This window comes from Lepidochelys kempii, chromosome 5 (genome assembly GCF_965140265.1).
Source record: "Lepidochelys kempii isolate rLepKem1 chromosome 5, rLepKem1.hap2, whole genome shotgun sequence".
Lineage (NCBI taxonomy): Eukaryota > Metazoa > Chordata > Testudines > Cheloniidae > Lepidochelys > Lepidochelys kempii.
Window position 1 is genome coordinate 109,620,353 of NC_133260.1, and position 20,550 is coordinate 109,640,902.

A 20,550-nucleotide genomic window follows, 5' to 3' on the forward strand; every position below is an offset into this window, starting at 1 on the left:
TTGCTTCTCTATTTGTATGGGGTACATAGTGCCCAAAGGGAATATGGAGGGTGGGGTGGGGAAGGGGGTGGAGGAAGAGCCATGGCTACATTCCTGCCAGTCACAAGCCAGCTCTGCTAGCTAGCCACACAAGGTATTTCTACATAGCCCATGAAAGTGAGCCTCCCAGCTTGGGTCGACAGACTTTGGCTAGTGGTGCTCACTCTAGCAGTGTAGAGCAGTGGCTCTCAACCTTTCCAGACTACTGTACCCCTTTCAGGAGTCTGATTGCCTTGCGTACTTACCCCCAAGTTTCACCTCACTTGAAAATTACTTGCTTACAAAATCAGACATAAAAATACAAGTGTCACCACACACTATTACTGAAAAATTGCTTACTTTCTCATTTTGACCATATTATAAATCAATTAGAATATAAATATTGTACTTACATTTTAGTGTTTAGTATATAGAGCAGTTTAAACAAATCATTGTCTGTATGAAATTTTAGTTTGTAATAACTGCACTAGTGCTTTTTATGTAGCCTGTTGTAAAACTAGGCAAACATCTTGAAGAGTTGATGTACCCTCTGGAAGACCTCTGTGTACCCCCACAGGTACCCATACCCCTGGTTGAGAACCACTGACCTAGACAACGCTTTGAAGTTGTGGCTTGGACTGGAGGTTGGGCTCTGAAGCCCACCCCCTCCATAGGCTTCAGCAACCAAGCTGCAACTTCAACACACTGTCTAGGCAGCTATTTTAGAGCACTAGCATGAGCTGCATTAGCTCAAGTCGGTTGACCCAAACTGGGAGATTTGCTGTTGCGGGCTGTGTAGACACACCCATGGCGGGAGAATATTGTATCCTGTGAAAGGATGTAGCGGGGCACATGCTTCACCTCCCCCACCCTCCCATACATCGGGGAGCTCCAGGAAGCACTCTATCTTCCTGAGACCAAATGCCTCATATGGTACTCCTTCTGGGATGCTGCAGCTCTACACCACCTCTCACTATGGAAGATGTGTGGTTTGCACAATCTAGCCCTCAATAAGTAAATGCAGGTAGATAGAGAAAGGTTTGCCTAAATAGGGACTTTGGGTGGAATTTTCAGAAGTGCCTAAATGACTGGGGAGCACAAAAGCCACTGGAAGTCACTGGGACTTGTGCCATTCAGTCACTTAGATCCTAGTGACTAGTGATTTGGGGGTGGCCAACCTGAAACAGCAGTAAGAGCCCTGACTTTCAGAAAGCGCACCACACTCGTGCACTAAAAATTAGGCTCCTTTAAAGTGTCTGAAGATGCACACCCAAAAAACCCAAACAATTGAGGCAACCAAAATCACTAGTCATTTTGAAAACGTAGGTTTAGAGCCTATCTTGATGCATTGATTTTTTGCCAATAGTACTTTACTAATGAAAAACAGAAGTGTGTATGTGGAAGGAGGGAGTACAGAAGAAATGTGAAGTGGAAGTGTAGAGAAAATAGGTTAATATATTATCATTTCTAACACAGACTGCAGCTCAAATGTGTAAATCTTAAATATGCTTAATTTATCTGAGTGCCAATTCTTCATGTTCACTGGGTTACATTCTCTCTTTGAATCCCTCCCACACAGCCTCAGTACACCTGCCTTCCCAATAAAGACTAAATTAAAGCATGCACCTGCCGTGACTACACATCAGCCTACTGCCTGGCAGTCCATTAGCCATGTAAGTAACATGCACAGTATTGGTGTTGTTGCCATTGTGTTTACACATACCTATACTTATACCAATGTTGCTCTTCTCAAACCCAGGGGAAGGTAATATATTTTCAATGTAACCAAACTGGGGAGGAGAAACCAAAACAAACTCTAAGTCATCTGCTGCGGTGTCGGGGTCAGTAGCAAACAAATTGTTAGTGGTAATGACAGCTGAGAAACCCTCATCCACAACGAACATGGCACCTAGACAGAAATGATATGATGATGAGCATTATTTAACTCAACTTACTGGGATATTTTACTAAAGAAATTGGCACAATAGCTGATGGGAAACTGTACTACAAACAGGCTGGTACAAATGTTTTCTAATCATGGTATCAACTCCACTTTCTCACCACATAAGCAGGTGGGGGGAGGAAATCACAAAACAATTTTACTGACAAGCCATTAAGTATGGTTTATGTGCTGCTCAAGATTAGTTGTTACCTCTGTTTGTCAGAGCATTAATTGCCTGAGAGCTGTTACGAATTGCAAATAATGAACAATTTTTCATGCATCAGTGTTTAATTTCCCTGCTGGGACAATACTTCATTTCCAGAACATTGCTTGGGTGATAGGCTGCAAATTACAAAGCTACCCATACATATGTTTAAATGTTCTTTTGCAATACAGAACATATACACAATGCCTGCAGTAAATGGCATTATAAAATGACATTATAACTGAAAAGATAAGTCCATACAAAGTGTATTTTTATGACAGGCACTATGATCTTGATCCAAAACCCAAAGTCAATGGAATCTGTTGACAGATTAAATTTGGAAAAGGCCAGTTTGTAAAGTGCATGCTAAGAAGTAGTAGGATAAAGTAGAGAGATATTTATGGCTATATTTTTGTTTTGTGTAACCCTGATAGTTATTTAATCTGGATCCAAGTTCAGTTCTGAATTCTTGTGAAGTTCAGAGCTGTTTGCATCTGGGTTTTTGGTTCAGGACCATTTCTATTATTCTATCTATTTATTACACAGAAGCATATGGAGTAAATTTTCAAAGGGCTGAGGTTCAGCCAAATTTTCTGCAGGCACTTGCAAGAATAAAAAGTGGGGGCAGATCTGAGTACTTGAATCTCTAGCTATCTGATCTGCACACTGAGTCAAACAGCTAGGGGCAGTTACTCAGATTTGCACTTGAAATTGAATTCTAGGTACAAACTGTGCCTGCAGGAAAGAAGGCTGCCTGTGTGAAAAACTGGTCGATATGATCTAAAAGTTTTGCGTGTTTATCTTCCTGTCTGGTCAGTTTTTGGTGCTAGAAAATATTGAGAATCTAGCCTCTAGCCAACACCAGCATATTCAGGATATAAGATAATAGACTAGAAATAAAGAGGAAGCTTTTCACCAATTGCAATGGATGGTGGCTGGTTGTCCACTGGAAATACACTGATGTTAAGGTCATATACTAGAAAGGAATCATGAAGTGGTACTGGAGGAGGAAGAAGTCCATCATAACAGCAGTCATTCACATCCACGCCAGCTTCACCATCAGAGATAACCAAAGTTAGGCTGTCAAAGCAAGGAGTCAGGCCAATCTCCCCACCTGGAAAAACATGCTACAGATGATATTCTACAACAAGAAACCAAAGCTCAATGAAGCAGTGACTTGTATCAATTATGGACAGTCCACAATAGTCTCAGGGTAAATTGTGAGACAAAACACGCTAAAAAAACAACAAAATTCAAATGAAAGAGCTGAAACTGCTTGGTTCTATGTTTTTCAGAGATAGAACCAGAATCTATATACAGCCCTTCTCTGCTGAAAGAACAACATGAATAAATGGTATCTTAATCAATGCTATTTACTATAAATAATCTACTTTGTATCTTTTGCCTCCAGGAGTCTATTTCGTACATGACCGATTAATGCTCAAAACCCACTTTGTCAAGGAAGGGAGTTACTTGTCACAAATCCCCTGTGTATCAATGGAGAACAGGCCCATAATTCCTAAAACACTGACAATCTTCCTATGGAGGATGGAAATGCATCCAGGTCCTGGACAGAATCGACAGAAGGACGTATGAAGAAGATACAACAACATCATGCCAGGATATTTTTATGGACTTAGAAATATTCAGATCCATATGTGCTACATGGCCCCAAAAAATAGACACTGCCAAACATGGTGGTTTACTGCTAAATGGACAACTAAATCCTATAATAATAAATGCTATCATGCCACCTCCAAAGTAACCTCAGTTTTGCCCAAATAACCTCTCAGGGTGTAGAGTCATTTAATTCCTCTATGATGTTACAAATAAGTATATTAAGAGTGATCATATTCAACTGAAAAAAGAAAAGTACTCCTTTTCTTTTTGCGGATACAGACTAACACGGCTGCTACTCTGAAACCTGTCATATTCAACTGCTTCCCTCCATGCTCAAATTACAGCTTCTCCTTTAACAACAGATAGAAATCATGATGAAGAGGTCAAGCCTATTCTCAATTCTAGCACATAATTATGAGCTAAGCACATGCAGAACTGGAAATTCTAAAACAAGAGTTGGAACAATAGTGTTCACACATTTGTAGAAGGAAAACACTTATTATCCAGGGAAAACCCTTGAAGAATATTCTAATGGCCAAACTTTCAGGGAGCGGTAACTGGCCTTGATTTGCATGTGCAATCACCAGTGCTCTTTTGACATGTAAATGCCTGGAGCACAAAATGTAATCAAATGAATCCAAACCAACTATGAAGTTTCCAGAAAAGTTTCTTTAATTTTAAAAACAAAACAAAAAGAACCCCTTGCTAAAACTATGGTTTTCTGTCAAACCACAAAATAATTTACTTTCTAGTGCAAAAGGATTGTAAACTCTTCAGAACAGGTGTGTCTGTTGGGGACTCCCCCAAATCATTGGTGTTGTTCTGTGGAATCTCTATATCCCTCTCTGGAGTATAAAAATAATCTAATTTATCCAAACACAAACGTGTAACATGTTCACAGTTGCAAAAAAAAGTTAAGACTTTTTTTTTTTACCATGTTCAGGAACCATATTTTAGTCTAGGTATCAAGCATAGTTAAATGTATTTACAGATAGAAGGATTAGAACCATGACTCTACAAACTGGCTAGGAGGTCTTTTCCCATCCAAATAGGCCATTAGAAAGTGTTACACAACACATTTGGGCCACAACTATGTTTCACGGCTGTGTTTGCATGTGGTTATTTATGTACAGCAGTGTAGATGCAGGCTTTCAGCCTCTCCTAGTGATGAGCTGCCCGAGTTATCTGGATTTATATAAGATCCCACAGCTATCTGCCTGCACCTCCAATCTAATGCTCTTCTAGTCTCACTTACTAGTATGTTTGTAGGTCACTACTCCAGAGACAACGTCCGCTTGGGAGAAGAGATCCACAACGACACCAGCTTTCCTCACAACCCCATACTGGGGCTGTCGAGCCAGCATAAAAGTCAGTCTCATGTCATCACTGTCTGCATCAGTGGCACAAATGTACTCTGAGGTGATGACCACTTCCTCACCCTCTGGACATTGTATTAGGGGAATGAGGCCATCTTTCATGATAGGTGGCTCATCATTTACAGGGAGCACCTAAACAGAAAAACACACACACAGTTTCACGTAAAGTACACGTCACGTGTCCTTGAAAGCACAGTTCCCTGGGAGGAAACATGGGGCATGCTCAACCAAAGTGAATGATTAGACTTGCAGATATAGAAAATAAGCCAAAAAATGGAATGAATTACATGCATCTACTAAAAAAAAGGACAGATGCAGATGGGAAATACTGGAAGGCTAAATAAATAAATAAATGAAAAGGCAGAGAAAATTAAAGGAACCAGTGTTAGCTCAGGCTGTCTGCACTGTCAAGCATTGTATTTTAAATTAGTGACAGCCAATTCTTATTTTATAATGGGATTAAATCCTGGGTCCCTCATTTAAGAGGAGCTTACAATGAAGTCACAATAGTCTGACTGAAGTCAATGGGAGTTTTGCCTGAGTAAGGACTAAGTAAACACAACAGGCTTCAGTCAGCCCCATGAACTAATTTTTATCTGAAGCAGCAGTGCCATTCATAACCCAGCAGAAAACTAATGCATGCTGAAATGCATCTTTGATAGGCACAGATAGGGACCTCTGGACATACAAGACGTATCCTGCTAACCTGTGGCAGGGGTGGAAATCAAGGAGTATAGGCCTGGAATTTTGGGCCAAGGTCACTACTTGTCTAAGCCAGTGCAACTCCATTGATTTCAGTGGAGAAGCATCAGTGTATACCAGTCTTGAATTTGGCTTTTCAACTTTATAGTAGTTGGGAGTTTACCATAGGGGCAGGAAAATTATGCCTTTTCCAACTAACATTCTGGGATTTTATAAGCCTTCAAGTTGTATAACAAAAACAATATGAAGCTCAGATGATGTTCTTTAATGGATTAAACAAAAAGAAAGAGGGAAAAAAAGAAAACAAATTCAAACTACACCTACTATGGTCTAACGGTTAGCAAGATACTGACAATCGGGACACTGTCGGCTGGGCTACCAACCCGCTGCATGACACTGGGCAAGCCACTTCACTTCTCTGTGCATCAGTTTGCCCACCCATAAAATTGGGGTATAGTAGTTATCTACCTCAAAGGGATATTGTGTGGTATTAAATTAATGGAAAGTGCTTTGTGGTTCTCTGATGAAATGCAATACAGAAGTATTATCATCAGCGCGAAATTTAATTATGGAGTCTGCAGAACCAGTTAGGATTGTTGAAATGATCACTTAGTGCAGTTGCCTTGATTCAGGTCCAGCCAGAGGAATTGTGCATGCACATGGGTGTGTGTGTATGTATGGAAGGGGAGACAACATCTACATGGGGCAATTCCTCATGCACAGACACATGGACAAGTCAGTGTTTCCAATTCTCATGATTCTCATCTCACAATATTGGATGTTTTCTTAAAGTCCCATCTCCCGGAGTCATGTGATCACGTTAGCTTTCATTAAAAAAGTGAGTTTCTAACCCTTACGATTGTAAAGAAAAGCTTGAAAATGTGCCCTGAGTGTGACCTCAAGGTTCAAAATACTGACAGTAAATAAAAAGAGACCCATATGTATTTTTTTAAAATGTCATAATTATAAAGCCATTCTCATGATTCCCGGGGACCTGACTCATGATTTTTGATCACTTGGGACAGCAACACTGAAAAATCTCACATGTGCGATTCCCTGTGCTAGTGGGACATTGTGTGATCACAAAATGGAGCATGATTTGGAGCGGTGAGGGTTTACTAGATGATCTCTCTACTAACAGGTGCCCCTCCCCCACTAACAGGTGGCTCCCCCTATGAAAATGTTTGGCAACTCTGGCTTTAGGGAATTACTGTGACTGATTCTAGTTCCTCTCTAGCAACTGTGCTTTAATATTAACTAGCACCTAAATACAGGCACTTCTGCATATTTTTGTCCTGTAACAGGGTGCCTTGCCCCTTTAAGGGCTAGAGGCTTGGGGCCAACCCTGTTACTTAGATGGCACACCTGAGCACAGATCAGGTGATTCCCCTATAAAAGCAGCGGGAAGCTGCTCACAGAGGGGGCATGTTCAGAAGAAGCTGTGGTAAAGACTGCAGAAGAGCTTGAGTGAGCAGGCTGAAGGCCAGGGACAGCAGATTGTATGGAAGTAGGAAAAGTATCCGGCCACGTAGGGCTGAGAACGGCCTGGCCAAGCTGGGAAGAGCTCCAGAGAGCAAACTCTGGGAAGTTAAGAAGCCCCAGGACAGAATTTTGGAATTATGTCTTATGCCAATAAATTGGACCCTGGTAGAAAGGGCATTACTGAACAAAAAAGCCTGTGTGGAGATTTTTAAAGAAGCCCCAGGAAGGGGGAAACTGAAGTAAGGCACTGCAGAGCCATCTCTGGCCAGGAGTGGGGTGCTCTAGAGGATGCTGCATGATGATACATCCTTTATCTTTACAAATACAAAGTACAAAGTTCTTAGAGGGACACTGTCAGATCAAGTCCAGCCTCAAACTTAGGGTTTGTAGAAACAAACATGTACAAAACCTAATGGTCAAAAGATTGTTATTTTTCTTTAATTCCAATGAAAATATATTGGTTTAAACACATCCTTACAGCTTTTGCAAGCCAAGCCAAGCATTCTGTGGAGTTATTAGGAACACAGATATGGAAGTTAAGTTTGTTTTTTAAAAAGTTTGTTTTTAAATAAAGGATATTTGCTGTGTCCCTCTAAGTGTGGAATTTATATCTTCAGAAAGAAAACTCTCTCTTTCACTGATCTGACACACACTCCATGTTTAATTCTGACAGTATGTCATTCCTGACAGTAGTGGCTAAGCAGGAGCAGGTGCAGATGTCTCATAACTTATACCTGCCAAATTTGCTCTCTAACCAATACTGTCACATAAGCTCCAAAGCGAACAGCAAAAAGCCCATCTAGCCTAACTCCTTCCAATTTCTGAGGAGCTCTGAAGGCTTTCCAAACTGATACTTTATCATTTCTATGTGGATGAATGCCTTCATGAGTACAAACAGGGAGTAACACACTGACCTTGACCCGTAGGACAAACTCTAAAGAATTAATGCCATCTGTGGCTGCAAAGAGGATGTCATCCTGCAGAGTCTCAGAGCCATCATGCTGATACCTGTGGGAAGTAAGTTCTGCACTAATTTCACATGGACAACGTGTCTCTGCATCAAGAAGAACAGCAAGCATTGCAGGAAAACGGAAGAGTATCCCCAAAATGGAAAATTCACCCCAGTGCAGAGAGGCCTATGTACTACTTAGGTCCCTTGTTGTGGGTTTATATGGTGTTTAGGGCCTTGCTTGGCCCCCTGTACACTGGGGCTGACAATACTACCCAACTGCTCACCCCAGTACAATATGGTTTCCTGACTCAGTTTTACGGCCTGCTCAGATGTGGCAGTTCATTCACCATGTGGTGACGATATAATATTATTTTTAATGCAAACGTAAGAATCTACAGAGAGCATTGTAGGCCAGAGTCTCAGCTGGTGTACATTTGTTGAGCTCCATTGGGGTCAGACTTTGCCAGCTCACACAAGCTGAGGCTCTTGGCCTCTGTGTTTTCTGTAATTTAACACCAGTTTGATATGAGAACTAATAGCAATGAAACTAAAAGCCATGCAAAACTAAAAGCAGGACCCTTTTCTCACCTGACTTTTAACATACGCAGGTCCTGGCAGGTGAACCTGTCACCGTCGGTCATGGGAAATCCATCCAGTTCTACCATTCCATGCAGCGGCTGCCTCTGAAGGTAGATGTGGAGGGTCTCCTGTTTTGTGTCCACATCTGACAACAGAATATGGCTCTCTGTAATGGTGCATAGTCCCCCTTCTTCCACTTTCAAGTTATTTGTAAATACCTGAACAGAGGGGAAGAGATGAATTACCATTTCCCTCTGCACCTTTAAATTTGAACTAGAAAGAGCTTTTGGAATTAAAAGATGCAACACAATAAATATCAAAACACCAAAGGCATAACTCGTCTGTCGTATGCTGGGAGGACGTAAGGAACTTACCACAACACATAGAGCAAATATTGCCCCCAGGCACCAATCAGTAACAGATGGATTGTTACAGCAGTATTCTATCTGTCTAGTAAAACCATATTAATATTCAGAGATTCACTTCCTCCCTCCCTCCCACACACTTCCCACCCACAGATGTACCTCTGGAGCTTGATTGTCCACTGGAAGAACTGTAATATTAAAGCAGATCCCAAACAAAGTGCCTCCATGCTGATTGCTGACTGAAAAAATAAACTGGACATGCTGAGGCTCAGGCCCAATGTCCTGGATAGGAGGCATATAGGCAACTTTCATGTAGTTCACAGCATGCTGCAAAAAGTGAGGGGAAAAAAAAGGGAAACTGTCATTTAAAACCTCCAAGGACATTTTCAGAAGGATGACCGTTCCTTTGGGTATGATCTGTACCCACAAAATTCCCTTCTGAATCTTTTCACCCACATTTCAACTATTGGCACAAATCTGAGTATCTGCACCTCTAACTAGAAATTAGCTAGATAGAGATGCAAAGACCCAGATTTGTGGAGGTGCAATTTACAACTGGAAACAGAAGATGGGGGCCTAAGCCTGGCTGAGGTATGCCATCCCCAGAACCCTTTTTATACAATGACTTTTAAATAATCACAGTCATCAAAGCGTAGCTTTTAATACTATATTCACTACAGTATCTGTAAATCTCTGAATTTCAGAGATCTCTGAATTTGTCATTTGCAATATTTACTAATTGCACATCCTTTGTTTACCCAAATCACAAGACAGACTAAAGTAGACTAAAACTATCAGCAAAGTCTCCCATCCAGAAGCTGATCTTATGCATCTGACTAAGTGCTTGCAGGTTCAGGACTCCAATTAGAAGGCTATAAGGAAAACTGCTTTGCAGCATTAACCATACAGTAAATTGTAATGGCCAGGCTGTTTACAAATGTTAGTAGGAATGGGATTTTTTGAACTACAACATAATAAAAAATAGCAACACGGTCGACAATTGTGGACGATACCAAACTGGGAGGGGTTGCAAGTGCTTTGGAGGATAGGATTATAATTCAAAATGATCGGGACAAACTGGAGAAATGGTCTGAAGTAAATAGGATGAAATTCAATAAGGACAAATGCAAAGTACTCCACTTAGGAAGGAACAATCAGTTGCACGCATACAAAATTGGAAATGACAGCCTTGGAAGGAGTACTGCAGAGAGGGATCTGGGGGTCATAGTGGATGACAAGCTAAATATGAGTCAACCGTGTAATGCTGTTGCAAAAAAAGCAAACATCATTCTGGGATGTATGAGCAGGAGTGTTGTAAGCAAAACACGAGACATCATTCTTCCTCTCCACTCCGCACTGATTAGCCCTCAGTTGGAGTATTGTGTCCAGTTCTGAGCACCACATTTCAAGAAAGATTGGACTTTCTCCAATTTGTTCACCAGAAGAGCAACAAAAATGATTAAAGGTCTAGAAAACATGACCTATGAGGGAAGATTTAAAAAATTGGGGTTTTTTTTAGTCTAGAAAAGAGAAGACTGAGGGGGGACATAACAGTTTTCAAGTACATAAAAGGTTGTTACAAGGAGAAGGGAGAAAAATGTTCTAACCACTAAGGATGGGACAAGAAGCCATGGGCTTAAATTGCAGCAAGGGCGGTTTAGGTTGGACATTAGGAAAAACTTCCTAACTGTCAGGGTGGTTAAGAACTGGAATAAATTGCCTAGGGGTGTTGTGGAATCTCCTTCATTGGAGATTTTTAAGAGGATGTTAGACAAACACCTCTCAGGGATGGTCTAGATCAGTGGTTCTCAAAGCTGGTCCACCGCTTGTTCAGGGAAAGCCCCTGGCGGGCTGGACCGGTTTGTTTACCTGCCGCATCCACAGGTTCAGCAGATCGTGGCTCCCACTGGCCGCGGTTCACTGCTGCAGGCCAACGGGGGTTGCGCAAAGCGGCGCGGGCCAAGGGACGTGCTGGCCACCCTTCTCGCAGGCCACCCTTCTCGCAGCCCTCATTGGCCTGGAGCGGCGAACCACAGCCAGTGGGAGCCGCGATGGGCCAAACCTGCGGACGCGGCAGGTAAACAAACCGGTCCAGTCCACCAGGGGCTTTCCCTGAACAAGCGGCGGACCGGCTTTGAGAACCACTGGTCTAGATAATACTTAGTCCTGCCATGAGTGCAGGGGACTGGACTAGATGACCTCTCGAGGTCCCTTCCAGTCCTATGATTCTATTAAATTATTTAAAATTAAAACAAAAATGTGGATGCACAGAACTACTCCAAAGGAGTTCAGCCAATGTGAAAGAATCTTAGAGGCTATAAGAAATCAAACTAATGAGGTTTTGCAAAACCCAAACCATGTCCAGTTTGAGCCCATCTCTTACCCTAACATTATGTCCAGTTCAGGTCAAATACTTGGAGACAAATTCAGCCCTAACACAAGCAAGTGCAACTTCTTTTGGTCTCAATAGGAGCTATGTCTACTTATGCGAGGAGTTCAATCATGGTGGACACTTCTTTAAAAATATGAATTGAGTTCGCTGAATTTTGAGTTTGTTAAACTGAGATAGTGATAGCACTGGCTAGGGTTGGTTTCCACTTCTAAGCCTCATGACAACCTGAAAGGAAGTGACTTGAGGAAAATGACAGCACCACTGAGCCAGTTCTTAAACAGGGTATGGTTTGAGTATGGTATCACTTAGTAACAAACCTGAGTGAATGATCTCAGTGCTGGAGCAGAAAGATCCTTGACTAGTTTGGGGATGCTGTCCACCATAAACAACTTCCCAGCATCGGGGGGGCTGTACCAAGACACACACACACACAATGCACTGATTAGCAAAACTTCTTACAGGAGAAAAAATCAAACAATTCAACCTTGTGCTTCAACACCACCAGTGGACCACTAGCTGCATAGAAAGAAAATTCATTTCCTTCTCTTTTTTCATTATCATAAATGTCTTTATTATGGATTTCAAACTGTGACAGAAAACTGAACAAAGGAATCATGAGCCATGGACAGGCAACCAAAAAGTAACACCTACTTTACAATGAACAAAGTCCTGAACTTTCACACCAAAGTGTCCCCACACATCTCAGGCACTATGATGATTTACACTGGCTGAGAATCTGGCCCTTCACATACCTATCACTTGATATTTGCATTTTTCTTTGGATAAAAGAAATTCTATATTATATCAAATGCTTAAAATTTTTCACTAATCTTATAAATAAGAGGCTCATGTGAAGCAATTTCTGACAACTCAACTTTCTAGTCTTTTAAAAGTGATACACAAGAACTTTTTCACCTCCTAAGAACCAATCTCTTGGCACAACAAAAGGCAAAGGCAACCCATTTATTTTTTCAAAATAACTTGTCCCGTGTATTGAAGACAAATCACACAGCAAAAATAATTGATAACATTGAAACATAATTTTCGAATACTGGGCCTTTGCCAAACAATTTGCACCAAAATTACAAATCTCTTATTTTAATTTTTATATACTCACAAAAAGCCCCTTGAAAGAGACCATTTATTTGCTTTGGGAGCTTCAGCATGATCCCTACAGGCTATTCTGTTTAACCTCTTGCAAACAACTTCTGCCATTTTCTTTGCAAGGCCTTTAAAAATACTTGATCCACTCCAAAGTCACCGTTTTACTAAGATGACCTAAGCTCTTCTCATTCTTATAGTTATTAGAAGGATCTCATTCACACCTTACGGAACAGTTTGGACCCACCTTTTTCGGTCTTGAGTATATCAACTTTATATCACACATGCACATTAAAAGGCCCATCTCCCTTCTGTTATCCTCAACACCTGGCTTCTGAGTTCTCTCCTGCTCACTATAGGCTTCAGCTGCAGTTCTTCTGATTAGCCCACAGGCTTGTTCAAGACTATAAACCATGTGCCCACCTGACAGATAACCATACCACTAAGTTACAGACTGACTCTCTGCTGATCTGGCCCAAAACAGAAAAGTGTTGATCCCCAGCCTTAGCTACACAGTGGTAGTAAGCAAAACTCTTTCCTCTTGGTAAATTGCAGAGGGTACTGGTGCTGAACTCACTCTCTTTTAACCACTTGATGTTGCCCCTCACGTCCTGTTGCTTTAGCTTTGACCCACATGATTATTAACACACCAGGTCCTGATCCTGCAGCTAACTCCACACAGGTAGGCTCATGCATGCAGGATTGGGAACTTAGTGTGTGCACACAGGCAACAGCCTTACTTTGCCACCAACACTTTCCCTGCCACTTGGTGCCTGCCATCTCCTGTGTTGAGGAGTGTACATTCACTCTCACATACCCATGAGTAGAAGAGAAAAATGGGGAGGTGGTTACTGTGTAGATGAGTTCCCTCTCTTGTGCTTCCATGTCTATGAAATGGAGATGTTTCTTAGTTAAGTGAGCTATCTTAGTTTCCTCGATAGTGAGGTGGCGGGTAACCCCGGAAGCTTCTTTTGGAAGCTGATCATCCACAGGAATAATGTGCACTATCACCACCTAGAGTAAAGAATACAGAAAAATATCATAGGGTTGGTAGAATGTTGGAAACACACTAAATGCTCTTAGAATCATTCTTAAAGGAAACCACCAGAGTTTATTTGGTTCATGTTTAAAATATTTGAACAAATCTTTTAAAATGGAAGTACATGTTTTAATTTAATTTTTCCTCCATCATGCATTCAATTGTAATATTGGTTATTCTTCCTTATTTGTTTGAGGGCCTTACTGGTTAAAACTCAAAATTTCTGTTTCATAGGAAATTTTGACATTTCAAAAGCTTTTTTCATTCTCATTTGGAACTAAAACAAATATTTTTGAAATTTCCTGCAGAACAGAAACAGAAGACAAGATATTTCAACCAGTAGTAAGTAGCAGCTGTCCTTAATGATTTTATATATTCTGTTATTTTTATTTTATTTTTAAACTATTACATTATCATGAAATAATGTAAAAATAATAAAAATAAATATAAAAGTAAAAAACTTTTTAAAAAATCCTAACATTTTAAAATTCTGAAATGAAAATTTGGAAATCGGAAATGAAATTCCAAAATGATTTTTTTGTTTTGAAACAAATAACTTCTTTGCAAGAATTCAAAATGGTCATATTTTTCAAAATGTTTCAATTTAGATAAAAGCAAAATTTTCCATCAAAAGCACATTTTGAGAAAAAATTCTGACCAGCTCTACTTACAGTTTACACTGTTTTGTTACTGTAGTGTTGTGCATAAGCACTGGTTGTCAAATATTTCTTAAAGACAAGAGGGCACTGAACTGTTGTTTTTTTTAAAAACATCCACACAGAAAAATAACTGATGGACTAATGTATAATATGTAACAGAAATATACAGGAGTGCACATTTTAAATCCACAAACCTTGGCAGTGTGCCTCTAAAGTCAAGGAAATATTAAATTCAGTCAGCTCAATCCTCAGGTGGTATAAATGGGTGCAAATCTATTTACTTCAAAGTGGCTACTGACAGTACTAGCTGAGGATCTAGCCCTTAGAATGAATTTGGCCTTTCATTTTAACACCTGGTACAATCTCCATTAACGCCTTTGAGACCTGAAAATATTCTCTCGTCAGACAAACATTAAAGAAACTAGGATTGCTGAGTTATAAATGAGGGGAGAATTTGGTCTGGAGAATTTTATTATTGGTAATAATGTGCACACGGAAAAGGACGCAGCTTGGTTTTCACATCCTAGGCTGTGCTTTTAGGACTGGAAGTTAGAAAGAGGGAAAAATCACAGGGTTTTCAACAATCCACTGTAGGAAGGTAGGTTGGTGTCCTGACATGAACTCCACACTCTGCAAGAAATCCTCAGACATAATACCTGTGGCTCTGAGAGATTGGGAGGGTCATGGCTATCACACAGGACAAACTCAAGGGAATCCTCAAATATTTCTGCTCCCAAGTGACGGTAGTAAATTAGTCCTTTAAACAGATCTCTCTGAAGGAAGCCAGTGACAGGATACCCTGTTGAATCAAAGAATAAAAGAAAGCACATTTAATAGAGCTGTTTATAATTTTAATCACTGGTAAATTTGGTCATCTTGATCCTCATAAAGAAGAGACTTGTTATAAGGTTTTTCTTCTTTGTCCAGTGCATCCACTGAAAGAGATTGAAAACTCCGTCTTTATATCAGAAACTTTGATAAAACTTCATAATTGTTCAATATGAAGTAAAAGCATTCCCAGTGACATCTCTGAAGCCCAGTGACGAGGGAAAAAGGTGAATTTATACAAACAAAAATAACTATCTAACAAATCTAGCAAAGAGATTCTGTGTTGAGGTATGGAATAAAAGAACCCCCACACCCACCCTCTATTTAGCACAATCCGTGCCATCCTCTAATTTTCAGCTTGGTAGGAATCATTGCAGCAAGAAAGTCTCTTGACCACCCAAATTCCTCTAGCTAAGAAAGTACAACAGAAAAATATTCATAGATTGAGGTGACTCTGGGTTACATTCTGCTCTCAGTTACACCATTGTAAATCCAGAATAACTCCATTCAACTCAAAGGATTTACACCAAGGTAACCACGAGCACAGTTTGGCCCCCACAAAAGAAAGTTCATCTTGCTGTGGATTTCTTAGATTACCTATAAGGTTCGGCCCTGGTTTCTTCATGATTTCTCCAGCCTGTGGTGGTTTGGTAACATTAAAGAATATGTAGTCATCACTGGAGTCCATGTCAGAAGCTTGAAGCATGTAGCCCTGGATCAGAATGGTCTGCCCTTCATACAGTTCAATTACAACATTGCTGATAAGGAAAGGGGGGCTGTCATCTTTAGGCAGGATATTGATTGGAAACTTATGGCGAATACTGTGGTGGCCATCAAAGATCCTAAATACCACAAAATCCTTTGTAGAGTCACTGTCATCATGGTGGTAGCGAACAACCCCAGTCCTAAGATCAGAGACCGTGAACATGAATCCTTTCCCTCCTGTCAAAACAATGAAAGAAACATTTCAAAGATGTGTAATTCGTATGAATTTTATTAAGGGGGGAAATACATGTCTGAGTTAGAAAAGCTTATTCAAAACCTATCTAAACAGAAAGTATTAACATGGTCCAGCATAGTTACTAAGCTATGTACTTTGCTAACAGTTACACAACTGTGGTGGCAAACAAAACTCCCCACAACATCCATTCTGTCATATAGACCATTTGAAGACATCAGTGTTTGCTATCTATCACTGTTTCTTAAAGCATCACTCACAATTTATTTTAAGCCCAAAGAGTATATGCTCTCTGATTACAGATCAATATTTCATTGTAAGCAAAAGGTAACATCCATTATTAATAATTATTATTATTTGTTTGTACCTAGAGGTCCCAGACAGGGATAGGACCTCCATTGTACTCAGCACCATATGCTCACACACAACTGTTCATTTAGGTAAAATGCCTTGAGTGTCAAATTCTGTCTCTAGAGCAGGGGATCTCTTCATGGGCACAGGGGCTGAATACTCTCCCACTTCAAGGCTATGGAGCACCACCACAGCCATCTCCAGCTGCAACAGTATTTCCAGACTCTGAAATTCCCTACTGGAGGAGGGTTTCCACCATAGCTGTGGATCCAATGGTTGCACACACACAATGCCCCACAAAAAACTCCTTGTGTGGTGGCACAGAGAGAGTTGCATACAACATTACTTTACAGTGCACAACAGGAGCAAAGCTCCCTTATGGAGCCTCTCTCTCAACAGTTATCCCAGCTGCCATGCCTTAGGACCACACCAGTTCCCTGGCTTCAGAAGCCTTCTTTGGTCCATAAACAGGCCCTATGATTTGGCACTTAGCATTGACAAATAATATAACATGGCATACTAAATAGTTGGTAGAAATTTTGAGCCTAATTCAATGCCCACTGAGGTTAACAAGAGTCTTTTCATTAGTTTCAATGGGCATTGCCTTTATTAGTAATCTCTATCAAACTAGTTATGCTTAACTGGCATGCTAAACTCCAGGTTTTCCTTGAAGGTTAGGATATCTAATTGACCTGTACTAGACCAAAAAAATAAGATATATGGCTGAAAAGTTTATTGAGGGCAAGCTTGTGGATTGCCCTGTGTGCCCATGGAATGGAGTTACTAGCATTGCTGGGAAAGCAACTTCTGTGAGCCAGATACATCTGGCTGCACAGGTGTGTGGGGAGTGAGAGGGAAAGGACCGGAGTATGGGAAGAGCATTGACTCTACCTCCCAACATGCCAGCTGGTGCATCTCCAGTATACAGGGAGATGTAATCTGCTCCAGTTAAAGGGCTGAATCAGAACACCTCCCCCCAAAGCAAGGAGGGAACCAGGGACCAGATTGTGTTTCTGAGTCTCAATTCTCTGTTTAGCTGCTGGGGCAGTACAGCTGCACTTGCCTTATTCATGGCTAATGGTAAATCCCTGTCCTGAACTTATATATTACAGGGAATTCTGTGAAGCAATTATTTGTAAAATGACAACAATACACAACTATGATGGAAGACTCCAGACAACATTTTGCTGGAATATAAGACATATATCCTTTTGGATAGCTTATGTATTGCCTCTTCCTTTTATTTTCCTTTTTTAATATTTACTTTATTGTCTTGCACATATGTGTTTAGAACTCATTTATATTTTTGCATATCTGAAAATTCAATAACATTTTTAAAAGTTTAATGATTTTTCTTTTATTTCAACCACAGGATGGATTTCTTTTACTTAAACATTTAAAAAGAGAAAAATTACTTAGATCTTTAAAATTCTTTCAGTTTTATAATCAAAGCTATTAATAAAAGAAGAAAGGATTTTTAAGTGTATGATTTTTATATTGATAGTTTTTCTTTTTGCTCCAAAGAAACTACATTAACAGATTCCTGGAACCTCACTCTGATCATATTCATCTGTGGAGCTACACTAATGTAAAAATGGTGTTAATGGCACAGAGAATTAGGCCCATATATTTTTAAAGTAATAAAACTATTCCTCTGCACTTACTTATATAAGGAATGCTTAAGAATGTTGTAATGGTATGCAATAACATTCACTACATCAAAGATTAGCACCCTGAAAAGCCAAGTTTGGACTTGATTTACAGCAATATTGTAAAGGAGTTTAGGTCCAAAATTTGATCTATTTATAAAAATGTCTATAATCCGCTGGAGAATTAGATCCAGATTCTAAATAATACCTATATTTACTTAGAAGCTTTCCTCAGTTAGCAAGCTCCACTATTCTTTAGCCTCATCTTTAACACATTAGTGGCAAAGGAAAATAATTACATTTGAGTTAGGTCACTTTTACTCAAATTGAGTGAATAATTTATTGAGATATAGTTTATTTCCTTAAATTCACCTCTTTTTAGAGGATTTTTTAAAAGAATACCCAGTCTCAATACTTCCCTCTACTTTATTATTATTCAATAGCAGTAGAAGTAGCCAGACAGCAGAGGGAGCAAAACTATTAGGTAACAAACAAAACTGCTCCTAAAATAGCATTAATGTAACTAAAGACATAATCAAGGTGCTTTTGATAAAGAGGGAAGGAATAAATCCGTGCAGAGCAGTACTAGGTTTTTGCTCCCTCTGTTCAAATGCTGGCCATCTTAGCGTTAACTGAAATCCTGTATAGAACATAGTTTCAAAATCTTTTAAATCAGATACTGTTCAGTCATTTAGATCTTTGTGCCCATCAGTCAACCAGCTACAGAGTTTTTCTGTTTAGTGTATTTGTAGTATATAACACAACACAACACACACACACACAGAGTCAGCGAAGGAAATAAATGTAAACAATTGTTTATACAAAATAAAGAAGAAGAAGAAATAAAGATTGGGCCTTTCCATCCATCTTTTCCACCCGTGGGGCTCAAACCATATGAGATTTGGATCCAGACTAGCCATGGTTTTGGTTTTGCTAATGTATACGGAGTTTTGCAAAAGTAAAAATACCTCCAGTTTTGCTCTTCTCTACAAACAGCATAGACCAGTATAAAGACATTTGGGGCCTTACTGTCCTCCCAGAGATATTGGTTTTACATTGGTGTAACTCCATAGACTTCAGTGGTATTTAGGCATCTAACTTTCATTGATTTCAATGAGAGCTAGGGACCTAACTATCTTTGTGCATTCCACTTTAGTGGATCGAATACAATAATTTGTTTCCAATCCCTAAAGAGGAAATGGCAATTTACCTCTTACAGTGAGCCGTCCATGCTGTAAGCCGTCAACTGTAACCAAGCGAACACCCCTGATGTTGTCATTGTCCACTATTTGAAACTGTTGCCACGTGATTGGTCGGGACTGCCCTTCCAGGAGATCAAGGCCTACAAAGAACAGAGAATAGGTTCAGCAAAGCATGTGTTTATAACTGGATGGCATTCAAGGCTATCAAGTGAACCTATTGTAGTGCTTTGTGCAAATGGTCAGGAGAAAGAACAAATTAAATTCCACCAACATAATTGCCTGCTATCATAAATATAAAGGGAAGGGTAACCACCTTTCTGTTTACAATGCTATAAAATCCGTCCTGGCCAGAGGCAACATCCTGTTACCTGTAAAGGGTTAAGAAGATCAGCTAACCTGGCTGGCACCTGACCCAAAGGACCAATAAGGGGACAAGATACTTTCAAATCTTCGGGGGGGGGGGAAGGCTTTTGTTTGTTCTCTTTGTTTACGTGGTTGTTCTCTCTTGGGACTGAGAGAGGCCAGACAGAAATCCATCTTCTCCAACCCATCCTAATCCAAGTCTCCAGTATTGCAACCAGTATAGGTAAGCCAGGCAAGGTGGATTACTTCATCTTTTGTTTTATGTGAATTTTCCCTGTGTTAAGAGGGAGGTTTATTCCTGTTTTCTGTAACTTTAAGATTTTGCCCAGAAGGGGATCCTCTGTGTTTTGAATCTGAATACCGTATAAAGTATTTTCCTTCCTGATTTTACAGAGATGATTTTTACCTTTCTATTTTTTTTAATAAAATCCTTCTTTTAAGAATCTGACTGATTTTTCCATTGTTCCAAGATCCAGGGGTTTGGGTCTTTGATGATTTTGTAACCAATTAGTTAGGATATTGTTCCCAAGCCTCCCCAGGAAAGGGGGTATGTAGGGTTTGGGGGGGTATTTTGGGGGAAGACGTCTCCAAGTGGGCTCTTTCCCTGTTCTTTGTTTAAAACACTTGGTGGTGGCAGCATACTGTTCAAGGACAAGGCAAAGTTTGTACTTTGGGGAAGTTTTTAACCTAAGCTGGTAAGAATAAGCTTAGGGGGTCTTTCATGTGGGTTCCCACATCTGTACCCTAGAGTTCAGAGTGGGGAAGGA

The 20,550-nt window shown here is 40.2% G+C and overlaps 1 protein-coding gene across 9 annotated transcripts in view; it reads right to left on the minus strand.

Moving 5' to 3' along the window:
* FREM1 (FRAS1 related extracellular matrix 1) overlaps nt 1-20,550 on the minus strand; it is a 102,865-nt gene that overhangs the window by 54,267 nt on the left and 28,048 nt on the right. For 7 of the 9 annotated variants that reach the window (XM_073345427.1, XM_073345426.1, XM_073345429.1 and 4 more), the window contains 11 exons: nt 19,429-19,560; nt 15,858-16,202; nt 15,089-15,231; nt 13,552-13,748; nt 11,951-12,041; nt 9,401-9,568; nt 8,886-9,094; nt 8,260-8,353; nt 5,041-5,293; nt 3,082-3,279; nt 1,742-1,927 (listed from right to left, as the gene is read on the minus strand). In XM_073345427.1, the coding sequence (XP_073201528.1) occupies nt 1,742-1,927; nt 3,082-3,279; nt 5,041-5,293; nt 8,260-8,353; nt 8,886-9,094; nt 9,401-9,568; nt 11,951-12,041; nt 13,552-13,748; nt 15,089-15,231; nt 15,858-16,202; nt 19,429-19,560 (2,016 nt within the window). Of the gene's footprint in view, nt 1-1,741; nt 1,928-3,081; nt 3,280-5,040; nt 5,294-8,259; nt 8,354-8,885; nt 9,095-9,400; nt 9,569-11,950; nt 12,042-13,551; nt 13,749-15,088; nt 15,232-15,857; nt 16,203-19,428; nt 19,561-20,550 lie in introns of those variants that run through there. The other 2 variants (XM_073345434.1, XM_073345437.1) reach the window with 2 other exon arrangements.